The sequence below is a fragment of the Helianthus annuus genome, chromosome 12 (assembly GCF_002127325.2).
Source record: "Helianthus annuus cultivar XRQ/B chromosome 12, HanXRQr2.0-SUNRISE, whole genome shotgun sequence".
Classification (NCBI taxonomy): Eukaryota; Viridiplantae; Streptophyta; class Magnoliopsida; order Asterales; family Asteraceae; genus Helianthus; species Helianthus annuus.
The window spans coordinates 58,337,644-58,355,435 of NC_035444.2; the positions used below are offsets into that span (position 1 = coordinate 58,337,644).

Consider the following 17,792-nt stretch of genomic DNA (forward strand, 5'->3'; position numbering starts at 1 on the left):
AAAGAATGGAAAAAGCAATGAAAAAAAAAGTAATGTTGAGTTGTCTTGTATATAAGTTTAAGTTTGTTTGTTTGTTTATTTCATTATGTAATAAAAGACCGGGCAAGTCCTTCGCTACTTCATATATATTCCATGTCCTACCCATTCACCTAGCCTTATTACAACCTTAAAAGCCCCTTTGATTTGCATTCATATTTGACACTCGTAGGAGGAGGACCGATTTAGGTACAAGCATATAGTTGTGCAACCGCCCGTTTGCCTTTTGTGTGTCTAGCTTACTAATGCTAGTGCTTACTTGTAGCCGAGAGGAGAGATTTAGAGAGGGGTGTATTGTTTTGGGTGTTAAGAACGGGTTATTAAAAGGACAACATGTTTTTGCTTGGTTTGCATACTTGATCGTTCTTGGTTGAAAATAGTTTTGAATGGGTTGCTTGGGACAAGCAACGGGTAAGTGTGGGGATGTGACGGGTGGTCCGTAGGACAACCCTTATAAGGTTTAATACAATGCACATTCTATACTTTATTCGGTTAATTGCTTGAACTTGGTAACCACTAGATGTTTGGATTATGCAGGTGCTAAAGTGTTCAAAATGCAGAATTATAAGATGGCAGCGTGGATTTTGTTTTGTTGGAGGGCCATAATTGACATTTTGGGAAACAACATAAATGGCCATGATCATTATTCTAATAAAAAAAACCTACAAATATTCAAAGGGGCTTTTCAATGGATTGACATCATCATCATTAAAAGTTCACATGAACATAGTGGAGAGCATATGTAACTTATCGAATTTAATGGCCTTTTTATGGAATTTTAAGAGGTCTCATGAGAGGTTTTTTTATTATTATTATTCGGTTACACAACACTTAGTTAGGGAACGAATTTGGGACTTGGTGGAGGAGGGTTGTTCAAGCAATGGATAGCTAAACTCTTTATGTTCATCTTTAGTTGAAGGTTTGTAAAGACAAGTGTGCTTGATTTCATATTTCTAGAATGGTAAATTGAATTTATGTTTTATTTATCATGGTGTGTTCTTATTTGCTTGTAAATTGTTGATGCTTATGATTATTCTATTTTGAAACCATACGTTCTTGGTGCCGTTGGCAATCGAGATATCATGGGTAGAACTAGGATCGGGTAAGGGTCAATTGGTCATCGGGTAACAACCTCACGTTCTAGGAATTTGAGTACTTAGTTCCCTTTCATCACAACAAGTAATTGCACATGAACTATGTCTATGTAGTTCTTTCTAGTGAATGATAGCACAAATGTTGAAGCAAACCGGAAACTAAAGATGGTCACTCGTCTCTAATTGTTTACAACCAAAACTTTTCTTTTGCAATTTAATTAGTTAATCTTAGTTTTAAAAATCAACCAATCAAACCCACTCTTGAATTTATTTTTCTTTCAATTTAGTTTACTTTAGTGAAGTTAGACATACATCGAGATAGCACATATTCCACAAACTCCCTGTGTTCGATACCCACTTACTGCTATCTATATAGTTGTTATTGGGATTAAATTTGACTGTGACCACGACATCACGTCAATGCTGAACATCATAAATTTGCTAACAACATTACTAAGTGTTTCATATATGAGTATAATGGGTCAGATAGTGCTTGGAAACCTTTTCTTTCTCTTTTATTGAATTTTCTAAGTTATTAATTGTTTCATATATGAGTATATTATCACAATGATAATCCTTTTTGCTGAAACAAAACAATTTAAGAGGTTTCAAATAAGACTGCCTTCTAGTCTTTTAACTTTTCGCCATATGCAGTACTTCCGACTTCTTACATTTTTCTCTGCCAAAGATCTCATCTTGTTATCAATATAAAATTTTCAAATTCATCACTTGGTTGCCTAGCACCCTGCTTTGGTAAAAAAAAGAAGCCAAGTATTCTTTTTCTTAGAGCCCAAATGTGTTTTTGGTTCTCATACGAACCTGCAGAGTAAGAGTAAAACCATATCTTCTATAAATAAAAAATCATCAACATAATTAAAAAACCCTTCACTGATTTAAGTATGTAGATTTATAAACAAACCCTACAACGTGATGTTTCAGTAAACTAATAGTTGTTCAATAGGGTCTTGAAGGAATACCCTTTTATTTATATTTTCCTTTAGATCAAACTAGGTTAATGCCCGCGTAATACGCGGGCTTCAACCAAAACCATATTATTTACTTTGAAATGAAATATTCTATACAAACAAAATAAAATACAAAGTGTAGGGTAAGAGTAAAACCATATCTTCTATAAATAAAAAATCATCAACATAATTAAAAAACCCTTCACTGATTTAAGTATGTAGATTTATAAACAAACCCTACAACGTGATGTTTCAGTAAACTAATAGCTGTTCAATAGGGTCTTGAAGGAATACCCTTTTATTTATATTTTCCTTTAGATCAAACTAGGTTAATGCCCGCGTAATACGCAGGCTTCAACCAAAACCATATTATTTACTTTGAAATGAAATATTCTATATAAACAAAATAAAATACAATTTAAAGATAGTAGAGTCTTTTTGAAAATTATAGAATAATGCACGTGAGTACGTAGCTATGCAGTCATTAATATAATTGGGTTTTCGAAAATAAACCTGAACCACTCTTCCACCGTCAAGGCACCCGATTGGGAGCATATTGAAAGTTGAAGTAGTGAAACCACACCTGCAAAGCCAAATTACATGCAATGTCTATATCATTTATGGATCCATTTACATAAGAATGGGTTGAATTAAGACTTCAAGTTTTGTTTTTCTTTTTTAACAAGTCAAAAATGTAAAACTCAAAAAATTTAGCCGAAAAGGAAATGGATTGAACGGGTCAAAAATTGTGCGACTGTGTTTAAATATAGATATAATCACTCGCATGGTATCTAACACACCAATTACTTAAATGACTTTTTTTCTCATTTAAAAACAGTGTTCCCAGTTAACTGAACCCAAGCTAATTTCAATTTGTGCCAAGAATGAGAAAACAAAAGATAAATGTAAAGTGACTAACATACCCTTGAGCTAATTGAGCTTTTGGATGGACATAGAGGGTTGGACGAAAATGACAAAAAATGAAAACCTTAGGGACACAGATGAAAAAAAAATTATTTGGACTAAAGTGGCATTTTTTTGTTAAGCCACAGAGACTAAAATAACAATTTACTCAATAAATATTAACATCTAAGAACAGTACATTACCAGCCAGCAATTACAAGTGGATGGATAGACACTGTGGCTCCATGCAGCGCACTACAAAGACAAAAAGTAAACATCAAATAATAAATAAAAACCAGCATTATAAACCCATTATTGCTTTCATATATTTACCAACTCATCAACTGACTCGATTGAGATATTGGTGATTAGAAACTGACCGTAGTAATCAACCCCCAATTTAAAAAACAAATAAATCAAAAAAGAGTTTAACCAACTTAAGTTTTGAATATATAACATTAAAATGTGAGTTAATATATAGTCTCTCACTCTTTGTATCATTGGTTTTTTCAGCATTTTTTTTCAAATCTTGGTACACAACAGCTATATGACTAAGCTCAATTTGGAATTTATTTAAGATCATAAAGAGTCACACTATCTTCAACCTTGAAATTATACACAACCTTAATCACATCAAATATTCTATTATTTATAAATAAACTATATTAAAAAATGTTGTTTTTTACAGATATTCGACACATAGATCATTCACCAAAAAGGATTATAAATTTCGATAAGGTTGTTTCACCCAACCCGACCAGTACAATTGAATTATCCATTCTGACCCGAGAACCCAACAAAGCAGCAGCCCCTGCTGCTTTCTTGCTAACCAAAAGCAAAAGTAACCCTAATATAGCATGATTTGTTGTGTAAAATAACAGCACCCAAAATTCAGCCTTTGTCTATAGGTGATGACAAACATCAAGCTTTTCCACTGCCATACTTTTACCATATTTTAATATTGCAAAATAAACCATTCCATGAAGCTTCACCAATCAATGCCTTTGATCCAAAATTCTCATTTTTTTCTTTCGGTTCATAAAGCAAAAGTGCAGGCATTTCGATAATAATTGGAGAAAAAAATAGAGTAAGAAGTCCATGGAATCCGTGGCCAAAGACACACTCATCACGCACAGCCCCATTGGGCGTGGTGTTCTTGCTCCTCCACGGCCCCCGTGACACATTCTCCACACACCCTACAAGCCCTAAATATAGTATACATAGTTATAAAAAAAAAGATTATGTTACTCACAACTTTTTTTAAAGTTTCGGTGGGCCCGTTTTGAAGTCTCCATCATACACACACACACACCACTTATTACATTCCCACTATCACAACTTCAAGACTGCTTTGAGTTCTACCACAGTATACTATTTTTACAACCTGAGCAAGCAATATATACTCGTTGTTAACCACGGATGCAATATAAAGCTACACATAATTCATAAAATGTTATGTTTATTTGAAATGCTGACATTTTAGGACTGCTAAGTGCACACACAATACAAAGAACATAATATAAGGAAGCTAGTCTTCTCTTGCAAAAAATAAAAAAAAAGCCTACTTGAATGTCAGGGCCAAACCCGGGATAATCTTACATCATACATTCTAATCTAGTAGCTGACTTGAAAGCAATTTTTATTGCATCCTTGTATTTGTCATCCAAAATACACATTAATTATTAGTTACACCCTTTTCTTTCACCATCTAACAATGATTAGATTAATTTGACTACTTTTAAAAATGTTCTTTATATAAAGAATATCAAATAACCTTTTTGCTAACAAAACTCATAACCTATAGAATATTAGGGAAAAATATAGAAAATTAGTTACTTGGGGTTACCGAACTCTTTTATAGCGCCACCAGTTTTTTGATAGCTCATCAATGTAAGGACCAAGCTCAAAAATCAACTGCAATGAAATGTATAACCTATAGAATATTAGGGAAAAATATAGAAAATTAGTTACTTGGGGTTACCAAACTCTTTTATAGCGCCACCAGTTTTTTGATAGCTCATCAATGTAAGGACCAAGCTCAAAAATCAACTGCAATGAAATGTAACAATAAAATCAAGACCATGAAAAGAAAACAACAAAATAACACACATGGAAAGGAATGTCACAATACCTGCAATATACTTGGTTAATGTTTTATGGGTGGTATGAAAAGTAGCCAGTTTCATAATTAACATCACCATCAGCATGACATGTTGCTCTAAGCAATGGATCCAGTTGAAACTCCAAAGAGTCGAATCGGTATGTGGTCATGGGTGAAATTTCTTTATACGAAAGTTTCACAACAATCACCCTTGTCTTCAGATATTGATATTACGATCTCTGTGAAACTTTTCTTCTGCAAAAGACGTGATTCATTTGTCAAACCTATACAAAACAAAAACTAATTGCATAAACATATAAAGCAAAAAAAAGTAATATTGGTTTTTTTCAACCCGAATAAAGGCGTACATGCTCCAGATATGGTCGGTTGCCTCAAGAAGTGTTTTGGAGACTAACTCTTTAACAGATGGGTACAACTTCACCAATTCATTGGACACAAAATCATGAAGCTCAGCTGCAAACTCCACTCCAGTTGGGCCACCTCCAATAACAACAAATTAAAGAATTCTTTTCCTCTCATCATCACTCAAAGTAGGTAAGCTTGCCTTTTCAAAGCAATCTATTACATTCCTCCTAATCTAAGCATTTTCAACTTCCTGAATTGAATTAGTCAAATAAATAAGTCAAACTATATTATGTAAGTGGAACAATTGATAAAGAGTCATTTACCTTCAAGTAGTGACAATTTTCTTCTACACCAAGATTGTTAAAACGTATTAACACGGGCTCTCACTGCAAGAAGGATGGAATTATATGGTAATAAATTAGGTTTGTAAGTAATGGATTGTTTCAAAATGATGCCAAATTGAAGACTAACTGAGTAAATAGTTAGATACAATAAAGATACATGTAGGAGCAAGACTTGTTACCTTCGACAGGGGAATTCCACCTGGTAAATCACATTTTAATCAAATCTCGTAAAGATATTGTTGCATCATTAGTTTTGTTTTTAAATCTCTTTTGCTAATGGCACGAATACCACACCCACCTATAACCCATCTACTACCAGATCCGTGCAGCCAACCACCGCCTCCACTCATCTTCACCGCTGCGAAACCACCACAACCAACAGCGTTGAACCACTCCCCCTTGCACCCATAATCGACCATCAACACCCCCTTCTAACCCTAACCGACTGCTGCTCCCAATCAGTTTCACCAAATCAACCCAAATTGACATGTTTTTAACATCAATTTAGCAAGAAAAAAAATACCCAAATCGTTACATCAAACAAACACTCGATGATCAAATATCTTGAATGAAACAAATGATACAGAAAACATATATATGCATATCAAGATACCCCAAAACCTCATCAATTATCAAGATATCTATATAATGAATATAATAAATGAATCTAAGCAAATTATCAACAATAATAATCGTACGAAGAAATCAATCATACCTGATTAAGGATTTGATGAGGAGGAAACCATAGCGATCGATCCATGGTAAATAAACTGAGTAAAAGTCCATCATTGGGAGAATCCGAAAGCGGCATGAAGAAATATATAGATTAGGGTTTCGAACATGAACCAAAATCAGAATAATAACCAATTTCGTACAATTAAAATAACCAAAATCAATCAGAGCTTATTAGACAATGATTGTTACCTGGAAACAGAATCGTGTTGGCGATGAAGAAATCTGAGTGAAACACACACGGACGGTGGAGGAGATGAAGAGGATTAGGGAGAGATAAAGAGGCACACGAATTTTGATCTAGGGTTTGGGTTTAGATTGCCAGTGAAGATTGAGAGAGAGAGAGAGAGAGAGAGAGAATGATAATTAGGGTTAAATGTTAGAATGAAGGTTACGGTGTAATAGAAAACGTATATAAGAAGCCTCTCCAATTCTCAGACCGGAGCTATGCCACAAATCCTCCAATTTGACATATGCCACATCATTGCCTATGTGGATGCTTAGTTGGCTTACACCATTGGGTGACATGTGTCCCCCAATGGTTTGCTTTATTAGAAATATAGATGATGCAATCTGCATCATGGTAGTATATGATTATTAAAAGTTCAAAAAAAGAAGCAATTAGTAATAGCTGGTTGAATTTGGATGAAGAAATAATACCTGTGTAACTGAATTTCATTAGCATCTTCAATAATGAAAGCTTCAAGCTGAAACAAATGACAACGAAAAATAATGTCTTATAAGCTCTACAATATTATTTGGTTAAGCATAGCATGTTCAACTTAATAAAAAATATGCACCAATACTATTTAGAAGTTTAAATGAGTGGCAAATTGGATTTAAATAATCTCAACTTGCTCAATTTGGCCGATAATAATCTCACTCAGTTATTGGCCGATAATAATCCGAACTGGTCCACTTTTGGCCGATAATAGTCCGCCGTTAAAAATAGCTTAACGGAGTTAAGCTTTTTCCCGAATTACAAACCGATGTTTTATGGATTTTGATCAGAACGAGGATACGAGTTGATTGATATAAAATTTACCTCGAAATACTGCCCCAAACGATGAAAACGGTGCTTCAATTCGGGTGTTTAAACTTCCAATTAACAAAAATCAAGTCGTTTGGAGCACCGTTTCGAGGTATGTTTTACATAAATCGAATCGTATCCTTGTTCTGATCAAAATCCATAAAACATTGGTTTGTAATTCGGAAAAAAAGCTTAACTCCATTAAGCTATTTTTAACGGCGGACTATTATCGGCCAAAAGTGGACCGGTTCGGATTATTATTGGCCAATAACTGAGTTGGGATTATTATTGGCCAAATTGAGCAAGTTGGGATTATTTAAATCCAATTTGCCTAAATGATTTGAGTAAGTTTAAGATAATTCAAAAGTTATATGATAGGTCCTAATTATTTTTCTTAATGCAAGATTTGAAATTGACTCACTTTAATAACTCATGTGGATGAAATGCACAATTGCTTCTTTATTTTTGCCTTATCATGAGACCTCATTCCATTTATATAACCAAATTTATTAAAAGCTAAAAATCACAACATGCCATTTGAAAAAATAACAAACCAGAACCCAAGCATGGGGCCGTGCCTGCCGGGCATAGGGTCGTGCACCACTCAAGACTCTCAGAAGATAAAGACAAATAGAAAACGACAAAGGACACGGGAACATGTCTCCTAGACACGGGCCGTGGTCAACTCTCAGATTTGCAAATCTAGGTTCATACTAGGGCTGAGCAGTATACGGTTCAGAACCGCCAGAACCGGGGAACCGAACCGGAACCGTTAGATCCAAACCGTATTTTTGTATATAGGTTCCGGTTCTTAAATTTGGGTAAAAATGGTTCCCGGTTCGGTTACGGTTAAAGAACCGCTAAAACCAGTTGGGATTATAAATATTTAAAACCCTATTTTATTAATGGGCTTTTCAATATCATACGACAATCCTAGTTCTTGTTCCCTCATCTTATATTCATTCCACAATCTCATCTTTCATCTTCTAATTATTCTCCATCTTTCAACCCTAACCGTAATTGCTATCATACAAGTTCATCTTCATCAACACCCTGCAAATACAGGTACGCTATTCTACATGACCTTTTTTTATGATTGCATATATTTTCTTTCTAGATGTTTGCTTTCTGATACATATAGTTTTTTATATGTGAAAATAAAATTTGAACAAAAATAATCAAATCAATGTTGTTCAAATTGTAAATGTGTATATAAATAGTGTATCACTTGGTAAATACAGTAGATGCATTACTGATCAATCTATTCACGTGAACTAAATACAGTAGATGCATTATTCGTTTATTTTTTTTTAATTGCTAACACTTGGTTTCATTTAGATGTTTATGAGAAGATTGAGAGGATGAAGATCGAATGAAGTTTGAAGATGTTTGTTTTAATTGTTAACACGATGGTTGTAACAATTTTATTTAGATTTTGTTTTATGGCTTAAAATTTTTTATTGTTGCTTTTCTACTTTTATTTTGGTTGGTTTGAAATTTGAATGTTGCAACTCTTAGTTAATGTTTTAAATGGTTTGATTTGTTTTTATTGAATTGCTAATTTTACGATTTAATTGTCAACCGGTTCCCGCAAGAACCATTTACACGAGAACCGTTTAGCCGGTTCGGAACCAAACTGGAACCGTTATAATACAGTTCGGTTCCGGTTCTTAAATTTAGCAATTAACGGTTCCGGTTCGGTTCTGGTTCGGTTCGGTTCGATCCGGTTCTGAACCGTTGCACAGCTCTAGTTCGTACAACAAGTACAGGGGCCACGGGGCCGTGCCGTTGACAAATGGGGTCGAGTGCAGATGGGCTGACAACAACATTAAATGAAGACAGAGAAGGAGAAGGATACAGGGCCATGCCTACCAGGCAGAGGGCTGTGCGTACTCACTATTTTCAGCTATAAAATGAGGTGCTTGGCTCACTGCAACTCATCCCTTGGCAAACCACTTCTCTCACACCTGCCTCCACTCCACCACCACTACCACCATCATCCATCATCCATTCTTAGAGTGTGTGTAGTAGTCTCGGGATCCAAGATCGATAGTAACAGTTTTTGTCAAACAAAGGTCATGCTTGGCTAATCTCTTACATCATTTGGTGAAAACAAAATCCTTTATGTATTACTTTTGATTTCCTAGCTTTGGTTACTTTTTATTTAGGTTTGTATTAATGACTTTAATAACTAGTTTTTTATATTGAAAGTGAACATCATTCAATCATTTCTTCATGTTTTGTTGATTCACTCATTCATGTTTTTACGGTCTATATAAAGCGCGTTAACTGCCTGGAAGGGGATTAGAAGGGTGGTTGGGTAAAGTTCTTGCTTCATTCAGTGTATAGATCCTGCGAGGACTTGCTTCAAGCTTATTAGGACTTCTCTTGAGGCATATAGCATCAAATCGAGGGAAGTAAGAACGACTTGTAATACCTTATAAATTAACTACTATTAAAACTTTAAACCGGCCATGCGGGACTGTATCCCTGCTGACTCAGACCAATATGTCCGAGGGTAGCGTTGCCTCCAAAAGAGGGACATGCCACATTTTGCATTAATAACATACTTAATTGCTTTTCAATAATCCGGCCTTGCGGGACTGTATCCCTGCTGACTCATACCAATATGGCTGAGGGTAGCGTTGCCTCCAAAAGAGGGACATGCAACTATTACTAAGATAATCTCTTAAAAAACCCAAAGCGCGAAAATCATCAAAGGATACATAAATGAAGAGTTGGATCCAAGTGATTCTATCTTGTCTATCTGTTTTATTTATTTATTTATTTTGTTTCTTTATTTTACTTATTTAAAAATCTTTTCTCCAAAATTTGGTTAGATTAGACATCGACGATATTTCGGTATTAAAAGCTCTTGTGTCCTTGGACGACCTCGGTATCTTACCATCACTATACTACGCCAACGATGGGTGCACTTACCTTAGCGTGTTGTAGAGAGTGATAATTTTATATCGCGTTTTATAAATTTAAAGCTTGATAAAAGAGTAAAAGGTACTAAAAATATATCGAAAATCCGTACACACTCACGACACGTCAACAACAAACATAACAAATCATGATATTGATCTTAATATTTTGTTATATATATAAACATGGAAGACCAGATCCGGCTAAAAAAATGCATGCATACCTGGTTCAGGTCATCGGGTTCTCACTGGAGTTAACCGAACTTCGTTAGAATCCTAAAACTTCCAGCTGTCGTCGTCTCTTACAAAGCCCTAACCCCTCTAGGTTGCCTTCACTGAAAGAGGGGAATGCTAACAGAGAGCAGCTGACTACATGATTCCGTGAATATATAATCACATACATAGAATTTTTCCAGAGATAAAACCAAGCAATCACATAATGGTTCCGTGAAAAAGACAATAATTGATGGAGAAGATTGAATAGAGGAAGAAGAAATAGGATAGATTGATACAACATACCTGATGTTGGAAGGTAGAAGATGATTAGAATTAGGGTTTGTGTGATTGAAATTTTGTTAAATCTTGAAACATGATAATGAAGGGACAGAAGAACGTGCAAAAGAATAGGGTTTAATTAGGGAGGAGTTTGACCCAATGAAAATATTGCAGGGATTTTAATTACTCTGGGTTATTATTTAAAAAAGTTTAAGTAAGTTAATTTTTTTTCTTTTTTTTATTGTTTAAAAATCTGAAAGGGAATGATATCATATATTGAGAAATTGACATCATCATTTATAAATTTTTGTCTTAGATCCTTAATCCACATTTATTAGATAAAAAGATTAGATAGCACAGAGGGTGATAGTGACAAAATTAGAGATTGTTTGTTAATGGTTGTTACTAACTGTTGTTATTAGTATAACCGGGGGATAATTGGGCATTTAGGGTTAGCTTGTTGTTTCAAATTTCTGAGTGTATTCTTCTTGAATGATTTGTAATTGTTCAATTTTGAGTTGATAAAACTGATTGAATCATTTGAGGTCAAATTCTTGTATTATTCTTTCACAGAATATGCTGCCGGTTTATTATAAATATTACCGACTGATCAAGACTGAAGTTATGACCATACAATGAGATTCACTGTTGGATTAGCGATGAAAGCGTCATCGAAGGATGCCACAGTCAGCGAAAGTGTTGGTAACCATCGATGATTATTGATTGATATTTTTAATACTTTTTATTTTTTATTTTTTTTGGATTTGCTGATAGAATATTTATAAACATTTTTTAGATCTACTATATTTTTTAACGATTAATTTCTTTTATTTCCTGTGGTCTGTGGGACCTGAACTCAAGACCTTTCCTTTCTCAACCTAGGTATTTTTAAATGTTTTATCTTTGCTAATGGACCATCATCCATTGATTTTAGATCTACTATATATCCATCAATAATCGGTATTCTATTTCTAGTAGCGGTGCATGTAATCGAAACACTTTGCAATTTCATTGGAAGGTTGTAGGCCCATGTGTTATTATAAGGTACAGTTGGATTTCAAAGAATTGTATCCATAATATGTCACATCTGCATGCATGCAACCGATTTAGAATGTTGGAAATTATATCTATGTGTTTTCTTTGAACTTTCCAGTACACACGGAGACACCAACCAACCCCACGGGATTTATAATTATAAATAACGTACCTACGTACCACCAACCGAACTCTGATCATCTACTCGTAAAGCCTCCTGGCCTCAATTCATTATCAAGTTTCAAATCAAATTAAATGAAGCCACCGGCGGCTAGAGAAAAACAACGTCGAGATCATATGAAGGAACTCTACTCCACATTAGCTTCTCTTCTTCATCTTCAACCTTATGTACATCCATCTTATTTCTATATCTATATTCACACACCACAATCATTCAATTCCATCAGGGCTGGCCGGTGGAACTTAACCATATTTGTTAGATTTTTATATAAAAATCCAAGTCTCTTTGACAAAAACATGAGTTGGATCCCCTTGTTGTAACCAGTAGAGTAAAGAATCGTAAGATGACCCCTAACGAAAAATAACAGGTTCCACCACTGAATTTGAGCATAAGAATGAAAAAGCCCGGCTTAAAAAATGTTTTTTTTTTCTTTTAAACGGCGAAATGTATAAAAATATAGTTAGCATAAAAATAGAAACGTTACACAAAGAGGAGGGGCGCGTTAACGTAACCATTCCGTCCATCTATCGAGTCATGTTAACTTACATTTTTACCCTTTTGTAACCATCCCGTCTATCAGATCGACTAAAACTACCATTTACTCGATTACACTCTATATCGTGATAACTGAATAATATGATTATGATTACAGGTGAGAATGTCGTTGCCCGAGCTCTTGGATCAGGCAACGAGGTCGCTAAAACAATTGAAGGAAAGAGTAGAAGGATTGAAGAGTAGAAAAGAAGAGCTTGAGAAAGTGGTTCGACTTAATGGTGAGTCAAGTAACAACGAAAGGAGGTTGCGAATCGTTCAAGTGAGAGAATCAGTGGATATGGAACTAGAGGCTAACTTGATAATAATGGTGAACCATAAGAAAGTGATGCCATTTGAAGTGCTGGGAGTCATAGAGCAAGGTGGTGCTGAAATCAAGAGTGCTACTTTCTGTACCGTCGGCCACCACATCTACTGCACTGTTCATGCTAAGGTACATATATATGTACTTTCATACAAGTATGTACTCTTATTGCTCCGTGTAATACACGGGGTGAATCATAATTATAATATGAAATAAAAAAATATGTTCATAATATGATCTAAGTATATATAATATAGAGTAATATGCAGACCAAATACGAAATAAATGTTGAAGTTTGTATAGCCATTCATAATAATATATTTATAATAATATGATCTGTTATTTGTTTTAGGATTTGTTATAGGAACTTAAAATTTTGCACCACTACTAATATTTATTGTGACATTTTCTTGTTCAAAGGTAACGTGTCTGATTTTATCTGATAATAGATTATTCTGACGGGTTAATGTTGGCATAATATTATATTTTCTACCATCCAAATTTAGTTTCCTCACTTTCGCTATCATTAACATTAATATAAGGTATGCTCGTATTCAAAGCTATAAACCAATATGAATTGTATGAAATAATTACTTTTATCACAATTAGTAAGGAAACCAATAAAAACTATTGATAATGTAATATGTCCCATACCATTTGAAAGGTCTGAAAACGGACTTCTAGACAAATAAAAGTAATGTAAATGAATAGACAAAAATTGAATCAATAAAACCAATTAACTATAGTTGAGAAAATACTATGTATAGTGTAATACTTTACATGTACAATTGAACCAATAAAACATATATATAAGTGAAAAAATAAAAATAAAGACATGAGACACCATACGACAACTAAGTAAGTCTAAATTTAAAAAAACAAAGTTATGACATTCCAAATGTGAAGATACCTTTCACAGACCTCTACATCTTAGTTACAATAGGAAAAAATATGTATGTTAAGAGTTTACCTTGTTTTAAAACACATATATCTAACTTATCTAAAAATACATGATGTTTTCTATGTGACATAGATAATATGCATATTACTTATTTGACATGGTAAACTTATCTAAAAATACATGATGTTTTCTATGTGACATAGATAATATGCATAGCATATGAAGAGTAAAAAGATACGACGTTTTTAGTATTTAGTATACAAAATTACATTTATTTGATCTCTGTAATACACATGGTTTTTAAAGATATAATTTTTTTATTATTTGATGTATAAAATTACATTTATTTAACCTGTACAATATACAAGGTTCATAAAGATATAAGTTTTTATTATTTAATATATAAAATTACATTTATTCAACCCGTGTAATACATGGGGTTCTAACCTAGTAATGAAATACTTGTATTAAAATTATAAGAGGTTTTCAATATCAAATTTATTTGTTAAGATTATAATAATATACTTGCATTAAAAATTTAAAAAGTTTTTAACACTAAAGTTATTTATTAAGATTACACTTAATCAAATAATATAAATAACTAATTGTTTTTCATGATTATCAAACTTCGACATTGCAATTTACTTTTGTAGATATTTCGTATACACATGGTTATAATATTTAAATCTTTTTAATTTAAAATTTAAAATTTATCTATAAATTATTGATGCCTCATTGAATGACATGTGTCCCAAATCAGGTTTCTTTTATTATATAGTATAGATATGCAATATGTTACGCCCCTTCATGCATGCATGCATGTGGTTTGTATATACTTTATAACAACAAAAATTAGATGGTTTAGTACGTACAGGGATGGTTCAAATGAAAACCAATTTTAACGCGAAAACTTGAAAACTAACTAAAAAAAGGCTAAAAAACACACCAAAATTTTATTTTTCAATTTTTTTTATAAAAAATCGCAGGTTTTTATATATATATATATATATATTTTGTATTACACATGTGTATGTGTACTACACATGTGCACTACAATTTTTTTTTTTTGAAAATTTTTTTATATACTAAAAGTGGCGAAAATTGGTATGCAAAAAAAAAAAAAAATTGGTATGTTTTTTTGGCTTTTTTAGTTAGTTTTCGAGTTTTCGCGATAATTATTGGTTTTCATTTGAACCTTCCCCTGGTACATACTACGTAGTATTTATGTATATGCTATAGGAGACCATAAATTCAACCATTCAATCAATAACAAAATAATAAGAAAGGGATTAACCCTAATACATAATTGTACTAAACTGAACGAATGACTCTGATTGATACAAGGTACTAAATACAACCTTAAACAGTGGCGGACTCACACTTTGAACAACGGTGTCGCTCAACACCATTGAATTTTGTGTAGCAAATACAATGTATAATAGGAAAAATTCAAGCGACACCATTGTTTTTTTACGAGCGACACCATTGTCTTTTTACAAACAACACCATTGTTTTGTTTTCTTCTAAAAGAATTATAGTTCAAAAACTAAGCCCAGTTCCTTGAATTTAATTAGTATACTCTAAATCATTAGAGGTCCATGCTTAATTTTTTTTCTAATCTAGTAAGCATTATAGGCCCATGTCTAATTGGTTTCGTTTTAATTGTTTAACCTAACCGGAACCAGATGTTTTATGATCATCTGAATGATACTTGCACTTGTTTGTTATAATGAAAAAGAGTTTTTTTTTTTTTTTTTTTTTTTTTTTTTTGCAAGTTGCCATTCTACACTATAACAATTCAAAACGCGAATAGTAATAAATCTATGTTTGGTCATTTAGTAGTTTAATTCATAATTATAAGGTTATAATATTATTTTCTTTTTTTATAATTAATTTACGTTTCTAACCCTGAACATTAATAAATTTATCACACAAGCTCTCAACTATAATACAATTTTGATAAACGATTTAGATATATCCTTGAACTTTAATAGACTTACCATAGGTAAGTTTAATAGTAATTATATTTTTTTATAAGCGATTTATGTTTCGACCCCCAAACTTTAATATTATCGTACGGTTCTTAAAGTTTAATAAAGTTAATAAGCTTATTATTTTCATTTTAAACAAATTTATGTTCATTTATCCTTTTTATAGGTTTAATTCTTTTTTGTTTTACTTATTATAGTTAAAGCTAACTTTTAACTCTAAACATGTTTATTTAATCATGTTGCTTTTTAACCTTCAATATAAAATATACAAGATAACAAATATTATCATTTTTTTATTTACCTTATTATAGTTAAATGGAACTTTTAATTCTAAATTGTTTACTTAACTGTGTTGATTGCTTAATTTTACCGTCATGAAATATATACATCCTCGCCATCAACCTCTACGACCTCGTCGCGAAGCGTGGGCTCCAATTTTCACCATCAACCTCCTATGATCCGTCGCGAAGCGCATGCTCGAATACTAGTTGAAAACATTATGAATCGTTTTCGAAACATGAAAATGCGTACAGATCAGCAATTATTAAATGAATTTTTTTATATATTTCAAATGACTTTTTAATTTTATTATGTGTTTTTATTAATTGACATTGTACTTTTACTGTGATATTTGCTTTTATTATGTGATTCGACCTGACTAGATCCGAACCAATCTAAAAAGTTCGACTCTGGGTTCTATAAACCGGGGTATTCATAAAAAATAACACCAGAAGAAAAAGTTTCTGGCTCCGCCACTGACCTTAAATCCTAACCTATTTATACAAAACGAACCGATGCGTCTTGAACCATCGCGTCCTTTAAAGAAACGACGTACCTTTGATGTTGTTTGATGCTTGGTGCCTATTCTGAATTGTGATGTCTCTTGGATACGTCGCTTCCTTTGTGATGCAGGTTATAGACTTTCATCTTGTTGCTTCTTGTTCTCGCATTAACAACAAATTATATGGCTGTTTAATGACGGAAAGAAAGTGGCTAAACTCGAAATATCATAAAACATTAGAAAATCACAAAATGTGACTAAAAATATTCACAATAAAAACTTATATATGACAAATGTGTGAGGACAAACTCACTTCTTTCTTTTTATTTTTATTTTAAATATATTTTTGGACACAAATACTTCTGAAAAGACGTCACCAAAACCTAAAATATCTAAAACCGATATCTCTTTCAAATACTTTTAGGATATAAAATCCTAACCTATTTATACAAAACGAACCAATGGTCTAGTTTTAATTTACGTGATATCATTTTGTAATCGTTGTTGTTCGTTTTTTGTTCGAGTTTTCCAGTTTTCCGCTGACCCCTTATCCTATAAGTTAACAAAATAGTTGTTCTAAAAAACAAAAAAGGAAGTCTTTTAGCAATTTTTAGAAAATAGTCACTAAACTTTTAAGATAGTGACATTTTTGTTGTGTCATTAGTTGACATTTTTAGGATGTATAAATAAAACCACGTATTTATCACTTATGTTGACGTAACTAATGGAATTACTCGTTTATATTGAGCTCAACCTTGTCAACTGATGGCTAAATGCTTAATAAGGTTAATGATTGTACTTTCTTTCATTTGTGTAGGCTTTTCAAGCTCGGATAGGGTTTGATGTTGAATTAATAGAAGCCCGATTGCTGAAACTAGTTTACTAGTCAAGACGAACCACACCGTATTATCTTCTAGTTTTTTCATATTGTACTAAAGTGCGTTGTACGCTATAATTATATAATTATCGTTTGTGGGTTGCCGAGTAAATGGTTATTGTAATTGTATTTCATTACATAGACGATGCTTGTGGTATGCATATATTACAAGTTTAG

At 32.9% G+C, this 17,792-nt stretch overlaps 1 protein-coding gene and 1 long non-coding RNA gene across 14 annotated transcripts; one reads left to right on the forward strand and one right to left on the reverse strand.

Moving 5' to 3' along the window:
* Positions 1-1,620: 1,620 nt before the first annotated feature.
* Positions 1,621-6,938, reverse strand: LOC110895041. 13 transcript variants are annotated; one of them, XR_004874136.1, is made up of 11 exons: positions 6,734-6,938; positions 6,525-6,579; positions 5,989-6,254; positions 5,789-5,851; positions 5,468-5,715; positions 5,130-5,354; positions 4,835-5,047; positions 4,251-4,382; positions 3,203-3,253; positions 2,609-2,678; positions 1,621-1,949 (listed from the first exon to the last, which is right to left on the reverse strand). It is a non-coding gene; the product is annotated as an uncharacterized LOC110895041 (long non-coding RNA). The 13 variants fall into 13 exon arrangements; XR_002566869.2 differs by having other exon boundaries at positions 5,989-6,257; XR_004874129.1 differs by lacking the exon at positions 5,989-6,254 and adding an exon at positions 3,019-3,083 and having other exon boundaries at positions 6,734-6,937.
* Positions 6,939-12,283: 5,345 nt separating this feature from the next.
* LOC110892932 (transcription factor bHLH168) lies at positions 12,284-17,624 on the forward strand. Its single transcript, XM_022140063.2, has 3 exons — positions 12,284-12,376; positions 12,862-13,194; positions 17,556-17,624. The coding sequence occupies exons 1-3, from the start codon at positions 12,284-12,286 to the stop codon at positions 17,622-17,624; spliced, it is 495 nt and encodes a 164-aa protein (XP_021995755.1).
* The last annotated feature ends 168 nt before the right edge of the window (positions 17,625-17,792 follow it).

Bases quoted from the DNA above. Each gene is read 5' to 3' on its own strand.
- LOC110892932 (XM_022140063.2), top strand. From the start codon at position 12,284: ATGAAGCCACCGGCGGCTAGAGAAAAACAACGTCGAGATCATATGAAG. The intron at 12,377-12,861 runs GTACATCCATCT...TTATGATTACAG, and splicing joins TTCTTCATCTTCAACCTTAT to GTGAGAATGTCGTTGCCCGA. The intron at 13,195-17,555 runs GTACATATATAT...TCATTTGTGTAG, and splicing joins ACTGCACTGTTCATGCTAAG to GCTTTTCAAGCTCGGATAGG.